This window comes from Gigantopelta aegis, chromosome 9, assembly GCF_016097555.1.
Source record: "Gigantopelta aegis isolate Gae_Host chromosome 9, Gae_host_genome, whole genome shotgun sequence".
Taxonomy (NCBI): Eukaryota; Metazoa; Mollusca; class Gastropoda; order Neomphalida; family Peltospiridae; genus Gigantopelta; species Gigantopelta aegis.
In genome coordinates this window covers 34,740,101-34,760,978 of record NC_054707.1, presented here as the reverse complement: position 1 = coordinate 34,760,978, position 20,878 = coordinate 34,740,101, and the positions used below count along the sequence as shown (strand labels likewise).

The 20,878-nt window shown below is 36.3% G+C and overlaps 1 protein-coding gene across 1 annotated transcript; it reads left to right on the top strand.

Moving 5' to 3' along the window:
• Positions 1-159: 159 nt before the first annotated feature.
• Positions 160-20,531, top strand: LOC121382280 (transmembrane ascorbate-dependent reductase CYB561-like). The gene is made up of 5 exons (XM_041511850.1): positions 160-215; positions 3,193-3,420; positions 13,617-13,825; positions 16,416-16,570; positions 17,150-20,531. Exons 2-5 carry the CDS (start codon positions 3,201-3,203, stop codon positions 17,310-17,312), a joined length of 747 nt encoding a protein of 248 aa, XP_041367784.1. The 5' UTR covers positions 160-215; positions 3,193-3,200; the 3' UTR covers positions 17,313-20,531.
• Positions 20,532-20,878: the final 347 nt, after the last annotated feature.

Sequence of the window (20,878 nt, the reverse complement as noted above, 5' to 3'; positions counted from 1 at the left end):
AATAATATGTCTCTACTCATATTAATTCACGCTAAACAAGGGGAACAACTCAAAAGTGAAATTGATTTAGCGTACACCGTTATATTAAAATTGCTACGTCTTTGGTCAAAAGACACATTTTATTGACAGCTGATTAAGTACCAATCTACATCCGGAAAACGCACATGCTAACTTCCGGTTTGTAATCGTTGAGTCTCTAAGGAAGCAGTAATCCTGTAATGATATTTTGGATTATCTATTGATATCTATTGTTAGAAAACGCATTTTTTATACTGCAAATAAGATGCATTCAATGCACATTTATTTCACATATAACCGGCAATTTTTCTTTAAGAATGTTTAAGTTTGGGTTATTAATATTGTGCACTTTTGCATTAATGAGATGCTGGGCTGAATGTGACATATGGCTAGCATTTGTTTCACTAATGCACTGAATAAAACAATCTTAATTCTTTCTTATCACTATTTTATTTGTCCAAAAGGATCTATTAATCTGTTTTGAACATTTATATTATTTTGACACCTAATGTACTAATAAGTAATACATTGTAATGAAACCATTCAACTTCAAGCATTAAACATTTGATAATCATAATGATATGAATTTTATTATGATCCTCTGATAACCAGTAGTCAAGTATGTAAATATTCTTCTTTGATTATTTAATATGCCAGAACTCTTGAAATAATGAAGCCACATTTATTAAAATGATAAAGTGTCAACACACAAATTGTAACAAGTGCATCTGTCATTAGTCTCACAATTAGTCATTACTTTACTGGATGAAATGTGATGAAATGTTTGTTTTGTTTAACGACAACACTAGAACACATTGGTATATTAATCAATGGCTATTGGTTATCAAACATTTGGTAATATTGACATATAGTCTCAGAGAGGAAACCTGCTACATGTTTTTCATTAGTAGCAAGGGATCTTTTACAGTATTTCCCCTAGGGCCCGGAAGGACCCCGCAACGACCCCGTGAATGTCTTTACCGGGACCGTAAAAATTGTAACCATTATAAAAAGGGACACGTTCACTTCTGTGATTAATTTGCCGATATTATAAAAAAAAAAATGCTAGTATTCCACAAATATGTACATTGTTAGAGCCCGGTGGCCAGTGTGGGGAAAAAAAATCAACCATCATGATGATCGAATGAAAAAAAAAAAAAAAAAAAAAAATCAACCAACATCGATCATATGTAAAAAGGAAAACGGATCTACAAGTCAATACTTTCGATTTCCTTTCACATGCAACAGTTCACTAATGAATATATGGTCACCAGTAATCTATGCCCCATCCCTGAAATGGATATATACCTACAGATGTAATTTTATTAAAGTCTTAAGTTAACAAAATGTTGCAGTCACTTTGGCGTAATTGACTGGTACCCAAACAGTTGTTACTCTAACATAGTGAAGGCGTAACAAAATAAACGGTGACCAGTCTCGTCGGATCAGGGTTGTTTTTTTAAAGGTTGCACATAACGATATTGTTTTACGAACTCCCAAATGTTTTGTTTTGTTTGTTTTTGTTTTTGTGTTGTTTTTTAAATTATATTTAAACATTACATAATTAAATTTGCAAGACTTGAAGTTGAAAGAAATTATTTTTAAGTGCATTATATGATGAATTAACACAAAATTTAAAATGTACCTACATAATTATTATATAAAAAAATATTTACTTTCTTTTGTTTTATTAGTCACTGAGTGATTACAATTTAGCAGGTGAATTTTTTTATCATGACCAGTAATTTTTTATCCACTGGTCAGTATTGGAAGTCTTTTTTTTTTTAAATTCTAGAACCCCTGATATACATACAGAAGTAGGGCTAATGAATATTAAATCATGGATAATTAATTTTTAAAATCGCCAATCCCATGGTTAGTGGATTTTTTTTAAATTCTAGAAAACCTGGGTTTTACTTTTAGATAAACAGATAATACATATTACAATCAGTAATATTATCTGTTTGTGCTTAGTCTAATACTTTTATACTTCTTTTTCAAATTATTGTTTTGACATTATGCACATATTTAATAATAATAAACATTATTATTAAAATCTATCTTAAAATACATGTATCTCCTTCTATAAGTGTACATGACACCCAGCTGAAAATTAAAAAAAAAACATTACTGGGGAGCATGCCCCCGAACTCCCCTAGCATTTTCACACCCTTTGGGGGCTCAGTTAACGTCAAACTATTTTGCCAACCCTCTGAACAAAAATCCTGGGGGAAACACTGCTTTTATATGCAGGCCATAGGATTTCAAATTTCATGAGAAATACTTTTCGGTTCAGTGCCTTGTGATCATGGGAACCCATCGGAAACTGTTTTTAAAAAATATTTATATATTATTTTTGTTGAGTAGTTGTACTCAATATAATGATCATGGGAAACAAAATTTTGGTTCAGTGATTTTACCAACACACTACATAAATCAATTGTTTCCGTGAAATCTGAAGGCATGATATGCACCATCCCACAGACAGGATAGCACATACCAAAGCCTTTGATATACCAGTCGTGGGGCACTGGCTGGAACGAGAAATATTTCAATGGGCCCACCGATGGGGATCGATCCTAACGCGGCCGATCATCAAGTAAACACTTTACCACTGGGCTGCATCCCTCTTTGGAATGTGATGACAGTTACTGTGTTTTGACAAGCCTGCATTTTATATACATTGATATAGTCAATGTAATTGCATGTAGTTTTCCAAAAATTATGTAATTACTTTTATTTCATTCTGGAAATTACAAGTGAATTACAGAGGTGGAAATTAAGAAATATATGTACTGGTCTTAGAGACTGGTAGCCTAGAAAAATTACTAGCCTCAGGAAAAATCACTAGTCCTAATATTGAGACATCCTGAGAAGATGTGGGTTCAAGCAAGCTCAGGGGCGGGATGTTGCCCAGTGGTAAAGTGCTTTCTTGATGCACGGTTAGTCTAGGATTGATCCCCATCAGTGGGCCCATTCAGATATTTTTAGTTCCAGCCAGTGCACTATGAGTGGTATATCAAAGTCTGTGGTATGTGCTATCCTATCTGGGATGGTGCATATAAAAGATCCCTTGCTATTAATGGAAAAATGGTAATTTCTGTGACCCATTTTGAGGAATTTACCACTAAACATGAAAGAAAATGTTTTTGAACAAAATGTTTTATTTTCCAGGCTAAATTATGGAAAGTTTTGAAAGCCACCAGGCTTCGTCGTCTGAAATGAGAGCGTTTACCTGGCTTGTTCTGCTGGTTCAGCTGCTCGGTCTCTCGGGGGTCATCATGGTGGCTGTCTGGATGGGACATTTCCGCGGGGGGTTCGCATGGCAGAGTAACCCCGACCTAGAGTTCAACTATCATCCCTTGTTTATGGTCATAGGCATGATCTTCCTATATGGTGATGGTAAGTTTGAGATTATGCAGTCATGTATTAATTATTAATTATAAGTAATAAACAAGACCTCAACATTTAAGGGGAGCACTCCCTGTCGTGCTCCATCACTCCCCAGAACTTAGTTCAAGGAGAATAAATTTTAGATCCCCTTAGCATGTAAATTTATTTGGTATCAAAATGATAATATTTTACATGTACAGGGTTCGCACGCATCCTGAAAACCCCTGGAAAGTGCTTAATTGTTTGTTTTTTTACCCAGGAAAGTCCTTAAATGTCCTGGAAAAGTCAGTTTACCTCCTGGAAAGTCCTGGACATTTTAAATTTTGTTTCTATTTTTTTGTGTGTGATGTTACAAATACATAAATAATCGGGTTTGACTTAGGTACCCCCCCACAAAAACAATACCTAAATGCATCGATGATTATAATGAGGTCGACTGCCATTGGTCAGTTGTTGAGCAGGAAATACTGTGTTGGTTTATTTGGTCTATAGATAGGCATAGTGGTGCTCTAACGAGCACGAGTAGATAATCTTAATTGAGATGGCGACACAATTCTTCAAGCATGGAATCCGGATAAAAAGTATATACCAGTATGACATTAAAAAAAAAGAAAAAGAAAAACGGGTAGATGTGTAAATCACTTCTGCGAAGATGCCTAACGGAAAGTGTACGTTTAACGACAGGTGGCTAAAAAATGAAGAATACATATCATGGTTGAATTGGGTGGAAGATAAATGCAGCGCCAGTTGTAAAGTTTGTAAAAAGAACTTTGATATATCCAACATGGGTGAACCGGCAATAAGAAGTCATGGAAAAGGGTCTAAACACAAACAGTTATTGAAAGAACATCGGGAAAGTTTGTGCGAAAACACAACAATTAGAAACTTTTTCACGGACAAATCTACCTTTGACAAGCCGACAGCTTCTACTACACCCTCACCAGTGACTGTCGCATCGTTTGTGAATCGGAGCGAGTGTTTGAGATCAGAAATATTATGGACACTGAAAGTAATCAATTCACATTTTTCATACAATTCGTGTTCTGATGTTTCATCAATATTTTCACTGATGTTTCCCAACAGTGAGATTACGAAACGATTCACCTGTTGCGAAAGGAAAACGGCCTACCTTTCATGTTTTGGTCTTGCACCATATTTCAAACAATTGTTGACAAAACACATTGATAGCCAGTCAGGATATGTCCTCCTTTTTGACGAAAGTTTGAATCGGAAAACCCAAAACAAGCAAATGGATATTCATTCCCGCATATGGCAGGAGGATGGAAAGGTATGTTTTTTGTTTATTAAGTACTTGTTTATAATATGATAATATAATATGCTACATGTGGCCTATACTGTTTATAGTATATGAAAATTAATTGTAAAAAATTATAGCTACACATTATTTCATTCATAGAAGTTCATTTATTATTGTGTACGCTGTGGATATGATCAGTCAGGTCCTGTTATTTTTAGAAAAACAAGCACGCGTCTGACGTCATATAAGTTGACTACTTGCATGTAAATAATTTTATGGACCTGTTAAATCCTGACAAATTCGAGTAACAGTGTATAATTAAGTAGGAATTAACACCTCACAAAGTGAGCTATCGCTTTAACAATGGCCCACCGCTTGGGTCTGAATCCTGTGCGGCGAGTCGTGACCATGATTAATCATTTGACCGGAAAGAAGCCCATATCTTTAAATAAACCCCATTGATGTAACATGAGATTAAGAATGAGTTTAACACCATAGAGATTTGCAAAGGTCTCCTTTCAACAATCGTAACAGTGTATAACATTGTTACACTTGTTTCTTTTGGTGGTGTCCCTATGTTTATTGGATCTACTTGAGCCAAGCCAAAACAAAGGAGATGTCTATTTCAGAAGGCATACGTGCAACACGCTTTGATTTAGCAGCTGAGCTTTAGCTGCAAGGATTTAATTGACAACTAATTTACACAAGGAGGCGTGGACAAGACCGGTTTAGATCACACAAATAATTATAAACGTTCTAAGCTGTTTCATACATGTTTGTGTGTGTGTGTACATATATATATATATATATATGTATATATATATATATGTATGTATGTATGTATGTATGTATGTATGTATGTATATATATATATATATATATATATATATGTGTGTGTGTGTATATATATATTTATGTATGTATATATGTGTGTATGTGTTATTTTGCTTTATTTACTTTTTTTTCTTACATGATGCATATTATATTTTTTTTTTAATTTTTGTTTTAGGTGAAAACATTCTATTATGGATCTGTATTCATGGTTCATGTAACTGCTGAAATAATGGTTGAACACTTTGAAAACTGCGTTGACAACTTAAATATGAGAAACCTGCTCCAAGTTTCCATGGATGGGCCAAATGTCAATTGGAAGTTCCATCGTCTTCTACAAGACAAACTGACAACAACATGTGACAACACTTTACTAAATATTGGTAGCTGTGGGTTGCATATCGTCCATGGTGCATTTAAAGATGGGTCCAATGCGTCTGGTTGGGACATACAGAAGCTACTGTCAAGTTTGTATTAACTGTTTATGGATACACCAGCTCGAAGGGAAGATTTTGTTTCAATGACAGATTCCAGTGTCTTCCCTCTCAAATTCTGTAACCACAGATGGTTAGAAAATGCACCAGTAGTCGTCAGAGCACTAGAAGTATGGACACATATTAAAAAATATGTGAAATCTGTGGAAGAAAAGAAGGTATCCAATCCTAACACAGCTTCCTTTGAAACCATCAAGACATGTTGTAACGACAAGTTAATTAGAGCTAAAATCCACATTTTCACTTCCACCGCCAAGCAGATTGTGCCATTTCTGGTTCAATGCCAAACAGATCAACCGATGTTGCCTTTCTTAGGTGAATACATGAAAAGTGAACTGTTGGAGAATGTCGGTGTTTCCGGTCTGTTGTCCTTGGATCCACGGGAAAAGAAAAACCACTGTAGTTACTCAAAGATTGATATTGGCTTTGCTGCAGAGCAAGAAATGAAAAGGCTTAGTGCTACAAAACAGATGAGCGAAAAGCAGGCTCTGGAAATGAGGATGGAATGTAAAGACTTCCTGATGAAGATAGTATGTAAACTGCTGGAAAAAGTGCCAATGAAGTACCCGGTTGTAAGGAATCTATCCTGTCTAAATCCCAGGAAAATGGCTACAGATAAAGATGGCTGCATCACAAGAATGAAAAACCTGTTAAAGTTATTGAATGACTCGCACAGAGTGAAAGGTGGATCATCAACATGTGATGATGTTCTGAGAGAGTTTAGGGAATTCCTGGAAACCACTGTTGTTGAACACAAATCAGAATACACAGAGTTCTCCACTGAAAGCAGCAGGGTTGATGTGTTGTTGTACCGGCACATGGGCAACAGTGGACAGTACAACTTGCTATGGAACAAAGTAGTGAAAGATATTCTTCTGTTGTCACATGGACAAGCCAGCGTGGAACGCGGTTTTTCTGTCAATAAGGAGATAGAGGTAGAAAATCTGCTAGAACGATCGGTAGAGGCACAAAGATTGATTTGTGATCATGTGACATCTGTTGGAGGCGTCCAGAATGTGAAACTCACTCCACAGCTGCAGCAGCAGGTAGACAGAAATACATGGCGTATTTGGAGGAAAAGAGAACTGAAAAGTTGCAAGTGGAAGGGATAAAGAAGAGGAAGCTGTTTTTTGATGAAGTAGATGAAATGAAAAAAAAGAAAAGAAGACTGGAAAGTGACATTGTGGACTTGACCAAATCAGCAGATGAGTTTGCCGAGAAAGCAGAGTCAACCAGTAAGCTATCTTGGATTTCAAAATCAAACAGTCTGAGGAGAACAGCTAAAGAAAAGAATGACCAGCTGAAATATCTGTGTAGCGAGATTTACACAAAAGTGGACACACTGAAACAAAAGTTACCTAGCCAAGTTGATTGCTCTATTCTATTTGAGTATTACATACATGTTTATATCACTATTTTGTACAATGTACAACAAATGTAGTTAATAAAATATTTTATTTCAACAGTTTTAGTTTACAACTTAACCATCCAAAAGTTATATCCAGAGTGGGGTGTGACTACTGTAGACCGTGTGTAACAAGTATTGTACATGTATGTTGGAGACAGAGCAGCCACTGACTAAACAATCTGCTAGGGTGTCGTTAAACAAAAACTTCTTTCCAAGTCATATATTCAGACCCCTGGAAAAAGGTAAAATAGTCCTGGAAAATGAACGAAAATAGCCCTTAAAAGTCCTGGAAAATGAAACCATTTGAAGTGTATGAACCCTAATGTAAATGGCTCCCCATAATCCAATCTAATTAAAATTAGCTCCACTATTACATGTGGATCTAACACCAGCCAGTTGGAGCTCATGTCCACCAATCAAAATCTTACTTGCAGAATCCTGCCAGTGATTTAAAAATAATTTGAAAACATTCTGAATTATCCTGAGGGTATATGATATGTTTCATGTGAATTACGAATTCCTTATTTAGACCAGTAGAACTAATTTTAATCGGATTGCTAACAACACTGCATAGTCCCCAATGTCCAGGTAACATTTCGTCTGTAAATAATAATTTAAATATTGACCAATCACACTTCGCCTTTTATAACGTTATTTGGGAGCATACAAATTCTAAAAATATCGGGCGAGTCTATTTTAGTGGCCGCAGTACAGCGAACCATACCAATAAGTACGGGGTGGGTTATCAGTCTTCAATTTTACATTAAAAATTATTTATTTATTTATAAAAAACCCCAAACTAAATCAGTCTTCAGTTTTACATTACAAGTTATTTATTTTATAAAAAAAAAACATGTTTTAAGGCATTCGTAATTCACATGAAACATGTCATATACCCTCAGGATAATTCGGAATGTTTTCAAATTATTTTTAAATCACTGGCAGGATTCTGCAAGTACGGTTTTGATTGGTGGACATGAGCTCCCACTGGCTGGTGTTAGATCCACATGTAATAGTGGAGCTAATTTTAATTAGATTGCCCATAATCTTAAGTTAAGTGAGCAATTAATCACCCCTCAATTAGAATACAAATGTAACTAATCAAAGCAGATATGTGGGTTTTTGGGCGGGCTTTTAAAAAAATCCCATATGTATATAAACTGACGATCAAAAGAAAGTATACCAATTATTTTTCAAAGTATTAAAAACATCACAAAACACAGGTTGATGCAAATGTTATATTTTGAAAGTATAATAATTTGGCGATAAATAAACACGTGTATACTCAATAAAACCCATAAAATGATAACAGCACTAGGGGTGAAATGTGCGAAGGACCATTCATAATGAAGATAAATAAATTTGACCACAAAGAACATGTTTCAATAGCGTGTATGTCCACCATGTGCAAGTATGCAAGCATGGACCCGACGTCGGACAGAGTTTGTTAAGCGCCTAATGACGACATCAGGTATTGCCCTCCACTCCTGCCTCAGTGCCTGTACCAACTGATCCCTGTTCATTGGAGCGTTAGGACGATGTCAAATTCGCTGGCCAAGATGATCCCACAAATGTTCTATTGGTGACAGGTCAGGTGAATGGGCTGGCCATGGCAAAACATTGACGTTGTTTGCGGCGAAGAACTGTTGCACCACACAAGTTGAGTGAGGTCTGGCATTGTCCTATTGAAACAAAGAGTCTGGGATGGTGTTGCAAGAACGGTAACAGGACGGGACGTAAAATCTGGTTGATGTAATGGTGTGCGTTAAGATTTCCATCAATGACAATACGGTCTGTCCGCTGTTGGCCACAGATACCACCCCAAACCATCACAGATCCACCACCAAACGGTTCAGTCTCCTGAACACAGCACGGAGCTGTTCTCTCTCCTGCACGTCGGTATATCCAAGTCCTGCCATCAGCTCTGAATAACTGGAACCTGCTCTCATCAGAAAAGAGTACATGTTGCCAGTTCCGATGTTGCCAACGTTGAAACTAACGTGCCCAATGTAAATGTCGAAGTTGATGTTGCCTCGTCAATGTCATCCCTCTGAATGGTCGATAGGCCCTGATACCATGCTGTCGTAGTCGACGACGTACAGTGTGATGACTGATGACATGTCCAAGGCCAGTTGCTGCAGATGACGTCACAGTGAGAAATCTGTTATGTAAGTGTAAGATGCGGAGCAGACCTTCATTTTTGAAAAACCCAGGAGTGCTAAAAATCGCACTCCTCAAAATTATTACGAGGGGAGTAGAAATGACACTCCTCAAAATGCAGAGGCGGGAAAAATCGCACCCCTCAAAATAATCAGAATTGGAGGCAAGAGACCGAGAGGAATTGCACCCATGAACATGATTAAGTTTGAGGAGTAATGATTTCCAAATTAAATATCTTAAGAGTTAATGTTTTGTGTTTTCAAAATAAATATCTTAATTTAACTAATATGATAGCTGTTCTCAAAGATGAAGGAATGGGCCATTGCAGTCTTTCACAAGAAAAAGAAACACCATGAACACAACATTTATCAATTTCTTATGTATTACATGCATATTATGTTGCATTAAAATTCTGAATCATGATAATCTGTTGACTATTTATGAATAAAGAATTGAAAATTATTTGTTTGTGTTTATTCTGTTTTATTTAAAACAAGTACAATAATTTTAATCTTCATCACAGAATGATATGATTTCTCCATGGACACAAACCTGTGAACTGAATGTGAATTGGCATTGTAACAACTATGGTATTGTTATTAAGAAAGAAAGAAAGAAGTGTTTTATTTAACGACGCACTCAACACATTTTATTTACGGTTATATGGCATCAGACATATGGTTAAGGACCACACATACTTTGAGAGGAAACCCGCTGTCGCCACTACATGGGCTACTCTTCCGATTGGCAGCAAGGGATCTTTTATTTGCGCTTCCCACAGGCAGGATAGCACAAACCATGGCCTTTGTTGAACCAGTTATGGATCACTGGTCGGTGCAAGTGGTTTACATCTACCCATTGAGCCTTGCGGAGCACTCACTCAGGGTTTGGAGTCGGTATCTGGATTAAAAATCCCATGCCTCGACTGGGATCCGAACCCAGTACCTACCAGCCTGTAGACCGATGGCCTAACCACGACGCCACCGAGGCCGGTTTGTTATTAAGAATTCTAACTGTAATATTTAATAAAACACTCACAAAAATAATGCCAGTAGGCCTATTTGTAAATCATTTAAACTAAAAAGAAATTAAAAGTGTAACAGCCACATGGCACAGGGTTATCACATTTATCATATCATAATATACGTCATGTACCTTCAAAGTCTCTACTTAAAAATGATATAATAATAATGTCATAACAGAGATAATGTCAACATCTTATTGTTTTCTACCCAAATATATCTTACTACAACTTTTATAAATATATATTTTTACAAACAGGATTAACTTTAATTATCGGTGTACTGTAGTTAACACGTCATTAATTATACTACTAACTCGAATCATAGCAACCCATAAAAAACAAAAAAAACACCAAAAAACCCCCAACATAACCACCCTAATGTAAATTTAATTTTAAAATATACATGCTTTACACTCGGTAAATTCGAATTACTGACTTGAAATTAAATCGGTGTATGTTTGTTTCAGGGTCCCGTCAACCGATCACATGTACTAGAAATCTGACTCTACCAAGGGCAATGTCCTTTGCTTTAAATCACGTGGCATTATCGTGAAACAGAAAGTAGAAATGTCTACGAGTACATCGCTATGTTATTAACAAAAACAAAACCTGCTTTACTAAATTACTTTTTTGTTTGTGTACGTGTTTACTGTGATATAAACATTATAGTATTTATACTTTAAACATTATATATATATATATATATATATATATATATATATATATATATATATATATATATATATATATATATATATATATATATATATATTGGACAACGCACCTATTATGTTTCCTGTACGTGATCAAAACAACGACAGTATAAATACATTTCGCGATCATTACGTGCATTGTACGAAATTAAACAAACAAAACCGACGAGATCTTAATAAGAAGTGAACTCCTAGCTGATTGGCTCAGTGTAAACATAACCAACCAATCGTGTTTCAATATGTAGACAGTATTCTAGGAACTTCATTGTGAACAGAATGGAAAGATTTGTGGCATTGTGGATTGGATTCAATAAACAATTAAAATGGCAGAGTTAAAAAAAAAAACACCCACAAGTGTGATTTGTTCAATTTAGGGGTGCATTATTTCGCATCCGTCAGATTGAGTTGACGGGGGTTCACGGGCATGATAGCGCTCGCGCCCATCAAAAATGAAGGTCTGGCGGAGGTGGCGGTCTTCGTTGGCTGTTGTGACGTAGGGTCTTCCAATTCGTGGTCTATCTGCAGTCCTACCAGTCACCCTGTAACATTGTATTAACCTGGTGATCGTCAATTTTGTGCAATTCAGGATTCTTGCCACATGGGCATAACTTGCACCCACCTGCACCATACCAATAGCTCTCTCTCTTTCTTCAGCAGTTAGCCTTGCCATGTTCTCTGGTGTTTTACCGTTGACTGAGGCATGTTCTAAGCAATGGCACCCTTTTTTATACCCTTATGTGCACGAGTATCATGTTTCTCGTGCAGTATAAATTTGTGTGGCATTGCCCAAACGCAGCAATGTGTTTGCATTATAACGAACAATACTGGAACCTATCTAACCTTCCATGAACGTGTATTGTGTTTATTTATAATAAAAATAATTGGTATACTTTCTTTTGATCGTCAGTTTATATTTTATATGCACACGTGGTAACTCACTTCATTTTTGTGGGTATATAAAACCCATTCTATGCAAAAAATCATTGTGATAACGATAATAAAGTAGACAATTTACCACAGTATTTTATGTGCTGCTATGTGCAGATCACAAGAAACTACAAGGGAATATTGTATTCAAGACACTAAGTTATTATATTCTGTACTGTAAAATGCCAACATAATGGTATGTGCGCTAATCTGGTATACTAAGCCAGCTTACTATACAAGTATGAATGAATTGTGTCAAGCTTGGATTAAACACTACACACTCTATTTTAGAAAACCTCTCACACGAATTTTAATTGCTATATAGCAGGGATTCTAGAACTTTTATAAAATTCACTAGCCGTGGGATCACTAATTTTTTTTTTTTACTAGTCACAATTAAAAATTCACTTGCCCTACTTGACTGAATAATAGTAATAATCTGATATATCACCTAAAGAGGGAGATAGTTCTTAAAAACACTAACATTTGGGGTTTGGGGTGGGGGGCAGGATATTCATAATTACAAAATAGACTTAACTGCAACATTTAACTATTTCTTTTTCACTAGCCATTGAGCATGGCAATTGTAGTTATTTACTAGCCTAACATTGAATATCACTATCCATGGGAGTGGGGCTACGATAATCTAGAATCCCTGTATATAGAATCAGACTGATCAGTTGTCTCACTTTTAGCGTATAGTATCACTCAATTGCAAATTTTGCAACTGAGTACTCTAATGTGTAACTTAAAGCACCAGTACTATAATGCAAATATCAGCTGATGTGAAACTTTTAATGTTGATTGTCAGCGAACCACAACTGGTATATCAAAGGCCGTGGCATGTGCCATCCTGTCTGTGGGATGGTGCATATAAAAGATCCCTTGCTGCTAATCGAAAAGAGTAGCCCATGAAGTGGCGACAGCAGGTTTCCTCTCAATATCCGTGTGGTCCTTAACCATATGTCCGACGCCATATAACCGTAAATAAAATGTGTTGAGTGTGTCGTTAAATTAAACATTTCCTTTTCTTTAATGTTGATTAGCATAGAATATTCAATATTACATTCTAAAGCATGAAAATAGGTTTGCCAAACCTTGAAATGTTTTTAGTCCCCAAACAATGAACATTTTAGACCGTGAACATTTTTGGTTATACAGTATTTGTATTTTCATTTTCCCACAAATTCAGTCTGAAAAGACTAAAAAGTAGTGTTAATCCATCTTTGGGTCCATTTTAAAAAACTTGTATACATGGAGTAGTTGAAAAAAATTGAAAAAAACAAACAAAAAACATTCTTGTATATACTCAGATTGAACATTCTACATCAGTGTTGACATCTTTCATGTACATAATATCCTATACATGATGTATGTTTTGTGTTTTCAGCAATCCTTGCTTACCGAGTGTTTCGTAATGACAACAAACTGTACATCAAGATCCTTCATGCCTGTCTGCATGTTAGTGCTCTTATCTTCGCCAGTGTTGGTCTCAAGGCCGTCTTTGACTCGCACAACCTCGCTAAAGACCCTAAACCAAACCTGTATTCCTTGCACAGTTGGTTGGGGCTCACCACAGTGATCCTGTTTTCTTCTCAGGCAAGTCATTATTTTTCACTAAATCTGATGTCTACCCAAGGTTGTGTTACTGAGTGTTAAAATCTGAACAGTCGGCTGAGTATTTCTGCTAAAAGAAATTGTAAATGTGCATACATGATTGGCGTGAGTCATTATTTTCATAATTTGCTACTCTGTTTAAAGTGTTTAAAATATTCCAGTGTTTTTAAAGGTTCTAATGGTTTCATGTTTCAATATTTTTAGTGAAAGTTATTAGTCTCCTACCGGTCCAACCACAATGCCTCAATATTTTGACCCATTTTTGACCAAGCTAAGGAGATCCAAAATGTGTTTTTCACAAAAAAATTTGTATAGCTTTATCATGTACTGCTACAGATCAGCTTTAAATTTGATGGCGATATCCTCATTTTTGGCAGAGTTATGGCCCTTGAATTTAGGAGATAGTAAAATATGTTGGGCCCGGTAGAGGACATGTATTGCTTTAGCAGTACTCTCAGAATGCTTGTTCTACTAGCTTGAGGTATTCAAATATAGTTAGTTGGGTGTTGGCGGGGTTTGTGTTTCTGTGTGTTGGAGGAGGTTAGATTGTATCAATATTTGTTTTATAAGTGGAATGCCACTGTTTATTGCATGCACTGTTATCTGTTATTGCTTACTTTGTTATTGCTTGCTCTGCCACGTGTTATTGCTTGCACTGTCATGTGTTCTTGCTTGCATTGCCATGTGTTATTACTTGCACTGTCATGTGTTCTTGCTTGCATTGCCATGTGTTATTGCTTACATTGCCATGTGTTATTACTTGCATTGCCATGTGTTGTTGCTTGCGTTGCCATGTGTTGTTGCTTGCATTGCCATGTGTTATTACTTGCATTGCCATGTGTTATTGCTTGCATTGCCATGTGTTATTGTTATTGCTTACATTGCCATGTGTTATTACTTGCATTGCCATGTGTTATTACTTGCACTGCCATGTGTTATTACTTGCACTGTCATGTGTTATTACTTGCACTGTCATGTGTTATTACTTGCACTGCCATGTGTTGTTGCTTGCATTGCCATGTGTTGTTACTTGCATTGCCATGTGTTGTTACTTGCACTGCCATGTGTTGTTACTTGCACTGCCATGTGTTGTTACTTGCACTGCCATGTGTTGTTACTTGCACTGCCATGTGTTGTTACTTGCACTGCCATGTGTTGTTACTTGCACTGCCATGTGTTGTTACTTGCACTGCCATGTGTTGTTACTTGCACTGCCATGTGTTGTTGCTTGCACTGCCATGTGTTGTTGCTTGCACTGCCATGTGTTGTTACTTGCATTGCCATGTGTTGTTACTTGCATTGCCATGTGTTGTTACTTGCATTGCCATGTGTTGTTACTTGCATTGCCATGTGTTGTTACTTGCACTGCCATGTGTTATTACTTGCATTGCCATGTGTTGTTGCTTGCATTCCCATGTGTTATTACTTGCATTGCCATGTGTTGTTGCTTGCATTGCCATGTGTTATTACTTGCATTGCCATGTGTTATTGCTTGCATTGCCATGTGTTATTGTTATTGCTTACATTGGCATGCGTTATTACTTGCATTGCCATGTGTTATTACTTGCACTGCCATGTGTTATTACTTGAATTGCCTTGTGTTGTTGCTTACATTGCCATGTGTTATTACTTGCACTGCCATGTGTTATTATTTGCATTGCTATGTGTTATTGCTTGCACTGCCATGTGTTATTGCTTGCACTGCCATGTGTTATTGCTTGCACTGCCATGTGTTATTACTTGCACTTGCACTGCCATGTGTTGTTACTTGCATTGCCATGTGTTATCACTTGCATTGCCATGTGTTGTCACTTGCACTGCCATGTGTTGTTGCTTGCATTGCCATGTGTTGTTACTTGCATTGCCATGTGTTGTTACTTGCACTGCCATGTGTTGTTGCTTGCACTGCCATGTGTTGTTGCTTGCACTGCCATGTGTTATTACTTGCACTGCCATGTGTTATTACTTGCACTGCCATGTGTTGTTACTTGCACTGCCATGTGTTGTTGCTTGCATTGCCATGTGTTGTTGCTTACATTGCCATGTGTTATTACTTGCATTGCCATGTGTTGTTGCTTGCATTGCCATGTGTTATTACTTGCATTGCCATGTGTTATTGCTTGCATTGCCATGTGTTATTGTTATTGCTTACATTGGCATGCGTTATTACTTGCATTGCCATGTGTTATTACTTGCACTGCCATGTGTTATTACTTGCATTGCCATGTGTTGTTGCTTACATTGCCATGTGTTATTACTTGCACTGCCATGTGTTATTATTTGCATTGCCATGTGTTATTGCTTGCACTGCCATGTGTTATTGCTTGCACTGCCATGTGTTATTACTTGCACTTGCACTGCCATGTGTTGTTACTTGCATTGCCATGTGTTATCACTTGCATTGCCATGTGTTATTACTTGCACTGTGATTTGTTATTTCACTGCCATGTGTGATTACTTGCACTGTCATTTGTTATTGCTTGCACTGTCATGTAATGCTATTAGCACTGTCACGTAATGCTGCTTTCACTTACTACTTGCTTACTCATTTAATTTCTCCTGTTTGTTTCAGTGGGTGATTGGCTTCGTGTCCTTCCTCTGGCCGAAGGTTGGAATGGGTCTCCGCCGCCGACTCATGCCGTACCACGTCTTCTTTGGTGTTGCCATCCTCTGCTTTGCCTGCGCTACCTGTCTGATGGGGATTACCGAGAAAGCAATCTGGTCCATGTAATAATCCTTGTCATATTTATACTTGATCCACATTCTAACTTCTTGTTATCAGCTATAGCAGTTCCTATAAAGTTTAAGTTTATATCTCACTAAATTAATGTGAGATTTATAAATCTTTAGAATTAGAAACATAATAGTAATATAATTTTTATTCTTCATATTCTGGTTATAGGTAATGGTCATCATCTACTGTATCATTCCAATGGAAGCACATTTGATAACTTTTTAAATTTGTTTTAAAGCTGTGTAAATTGATACATGTACATTAAGTTAACAGCCTTTCTTATCTGGCTTAAACTCTATGCAGGGCTCACCCTGCACATTGCCAAATTGTTGATGTTAGCTAATTTTCATCCAAAGTGGCTGAACGTTTATTATTTGGCTAATAAAATTCTATTTAAATTAGCTACTTTTTAATAATTTTTAAGGAAATATTCCACGTTTTAAAATTGATTAAAAGCTAAAACTAAAGCAAATTAAAATTTGATTGTGAACCATGTCTATGACCAAATGATCTGTGTGTGACAGGTTCATTATTTATGTTTTCAATTTTGATGTTTGATCCTTGTCTTCCAGGCCTAAAGACTATAGTAAGAAGCCGGCAGAAGGGATTTTGGCTAATTGCTTGGGCCTGATTCTCGTTGCCGTGGTTACCCTCATTGTGTACCTCGTTAGCCGATTCGAATACAAGAGACCACCGTCTCCCGAAGAAGAGCACCTACAGATTTCTGACGAGTGATTGGTCACTTAATCAACAAGTCATGTGCAATTCTGAGCAGGCGCATTACCAGGGGTGGTTCGGGTGTGTATTTCCTGTTTGGCGATTATTATTTTTGTTTGTTTTGGCAGTTTCTTTGTTGAAAAAGAAAATTAATTATTAGGCCAAAAGTATACAGTTCATTGCAAACATGAACACATGGCAATAGTGAGGGTTTGATTTCAAATTGTCAATATCAACAGCAAAAATTGGCTCATTTTTCTTTATTCAGATAAAGTGTAAAAAACAAAACAAAACAGGCTTGTTCAGCCAATGTATGTGGAAAGTATTATTTGATTTTGCTTTTGAAATAACATCTTAATGGCTTTAGAATCAATAAAATACAATAATTTTAATATCTTTTTACACAAGTCGAGACTTGTTCATATTTACTAAGAAAAAATACTTCATTTAATGATAACTTATTTATTTTAATCTTACCTTTCTACTTTTCAAAATATACAACTCGATATAAGAAAATTAATGTTTTATTTATTTATTTATTTTATTTATTTTATCGATATATTCTAATTTAAAATAAATTAAAAAGGGTTTTGGGCTGTACTTATAAATCTTAAATATAAATCATAGACAAAGACCTCAATCTGCATACAATTGGTAGAAGTTCATAATCTATTTAAAATAAGACAAAACTTCTAGTCATGATCCTAAGTTGGAGAAGATCTGAAGTGTACATAGGCAGGGGAAGGGCTTACTGGAGGGGCATTGTTACCTAAGTTAATGAAAAAATACTGTTTGAATTTGCAGGACCAATATTTTAACTAATTCTGTAATGAAAATTGGGTAAAACTAATAGCATATCTTCATTACCCAGCTCATTAGCCAAACATTTATGGACCCCCTCCCGCCCCAAATGCCTCTGGATAATATTGTCTATATTGTCTGTTATTTATTCTGCTGTCGTATCATTCCTTCCTTTGTGTGGATATAGTATTATTATAAATATACTTTAGTGGTGTACATTGTTGGATATTTACAAAGATTTAGTATTTAATGTATATGTTGCCTCTGGTAAGGTCAAAATTTATATAGCTCTAGTGTAGTTAGTAAAGACATATTTTTGGTGCTCAAGTGTGGTATTGTGATATTGTGAATGTTGTGCTGAGTTTTTTAATCTTTGATTTTGGCTGTATGGTTCAAAGTGCTTGTGTTTTATCTAGGATTTTGTTCTAGAGTGATGGCCCATGACAGAGATGCTAGCTGCAAGTTTGGCATAATTCTATGATTTTAATGTTATATTGTACCAGTACCAATGTTTGTTTATTTAGCTCTTTTAGAGTTGATTAAATTTTGTTTTGTTTTTTTCTCAATTTGAGAAAATACCCAAAACTGGTTATTCCTGGTTTTTAATGACAAAGCTATGAGTTAAGAAAAGAGTGAGTTTGGTTTTCTTGTGGATCTCAATGAAGATAAATTAACAAGAACTAAAGGGAATCCATAATGAAAGAAACTATTTTCTTTATAGCATGTAAGACATTATGTGAGGTTAAAGTCGGGTTAAAGTTTCTTTAAGTCCCTTTAAATCTTGAATTGATTGATGGATGACTTAAATATTTAGTGTGGCCGTTCGCCAACCCATGAAATTTTTTATTTGTTTGTTTTGTTTAACGACACCACTAGAGCACATTGATTTATTATTCATCAACATGGATGTCAAACATTTGGTCAGTTTTACATATAGTCTTAGAGAGGAAACCTACCTTTAGTAGTAAGGGATCTTTTAAATGCACCATCCCACAGACAGGATAGCACATACTACAGCCTTTGATATAGCAGTCGTGGTGCACTGGCTGGAAATAGCCCAATGAGTCCACTGACAGACCGCACATAAGGTGAGTTCTTTAGCACTGGACTGCGCACCAACTCAACCAGCCCCATGAATGTATTTTTATCCCAAGGCAATGTTAAAGTGATTTACAGTTTGGTTAAAGTTTGAAATGGATAGGGTCAATATTTGGTATGATCACCAGGGTTATAATACAATATAACCTAAGGGCAAGGTTGAGAGCAAATGGTTAAGTTTTAAGTTTGAATCGTTTGTTGAATGGCTTTAATATTTGGTATGAGTGTTCACTAAGTGAATCTTTCATGTCTAACCCCCCACCCCCTTCTCTGCCCAGTGAAGTCAAGGACTAGGTTACGGTTTCTGAAATTATTTTTAACTCTTAAAACATTTTGATAAATGGCTTTCATATTTGTTATATTTGTTCACCAGATGAGTCTTTCAACAGCACACCTTCAGTAGCATAACTGCGTTGTCAAGTCCATGTCATTTGGAGCTTTGTTAAAAGTGTCTTTAAAAAGTTAAAATAAACCGAAGTATGCAACTTGAAAAATGTTGCATCAAATCATGGGAATAAAACTGTGAATATCATGAACCATGGTTAAACGTGGCACCCTTACAGTCCAGTCTTTCAAAGTTGGGTCAGCCAGTTCTGTGGTATGGTCCCTACACTGCTAAATTTCTCTACCAGTAGAGGGATTCTCTGATTTGGACTACATTCTAACCTCCTGTTCTGTTCGTTTGTATCTTACTCGCTGTAGTTGTTTTGATAACATTGCTATGTTGTTGTTCTTCCAAAGTTTTGTTTACCTGGATGTACAGGACTGAAAAGCAGGGCACACTATGTCCATTGCCAAAAATATTCCTTAATTTACTACACACGTGTACTTTAACAATTTTTAAGAAAATACTCTACATATATGAAGATTGGCTAACCCAAAATATGTTCCAGTGCGAGCATTGCAAAAGTGGTATACTTCTACTCCACCCCATCTATAGCTTTTAGACGTATGTGGCCACCAAAACGTCTTTATTTCCACGGTCGGTCTGGGATCGATCCCCGTCCAGTGTTCGAGATTAAAATTTTGGGGCAGTATCCCAGTTGGATACTAACATTTCAAAATCTGGTATCCCACCTGAGAATTTAGTATCCCTCTTAAATGAAATTCATAAATAACATCGTACAAACTTGGACGAAACTGTTCTCGTTCCCAGTCTATTGCTACGCCGCAGTCGAAATCATGGAATTTGTGAAACTGGCAATCAAACAGAATCTACAGAAAGATTTGCTGCATCTATTTTTGCGTAATAATGATATAAAGTAATATTTAGCAGTAATCTATAAGTGTTTCTGACATTACTAATGATAAACCTACCTGTATCAATTTCATGCATATGTGAAATCAATATCTCAAATAAAATTGAAGGGAGGGAACATCCAACAAAAACAATAGCGACTTAGCGGTTCCTGGTCTATTGCTACACCGCTATTGCTCCAGTGTAGCATTAGACTGGGTATGAGCTGGGGGAGATATTGTTACGGCATAGCATTAGACTGGATACGAGCTCGAAAATACTGTGACCTAACTTCAGTAAATGACCGACGTTCACTGTTTCAGCGAAAAATTAAAACGCAGGATTAAAAAACCCAACAACAATGTTACATTACATTAGTATCCTGGTGGGATACTGGGTTATTGAAGTCTGGTATCCAAAATTAAATTCTGGTATCCCCGGGATATCG

Bases quoted from the DNA above. Each gene is read 5' to 3' on its own strand.
- LOC121382280 (XM_041511850.1), top strand. From the start codon at position 3,201: ATGGAAAGTTTTGAAAGCCACCAGGCTTCGTCGTCTGAAATGAGAGCG. The intron at 3,421-13,616 runs GTAAGTTTGAGA...TTGTGTTTTCAG, and splicing joins GATCTTCCTATATGGTGATG to CAATCCTTGCTTACCGAGTG. The intron at 13,826-16,415 runs GCAAGTCATTAT...TGTTTGTTTCAG, and splicing joins TGATCCTGTTTTCTTCTCAG to TGGGTGATTGGCTTCGTGTC.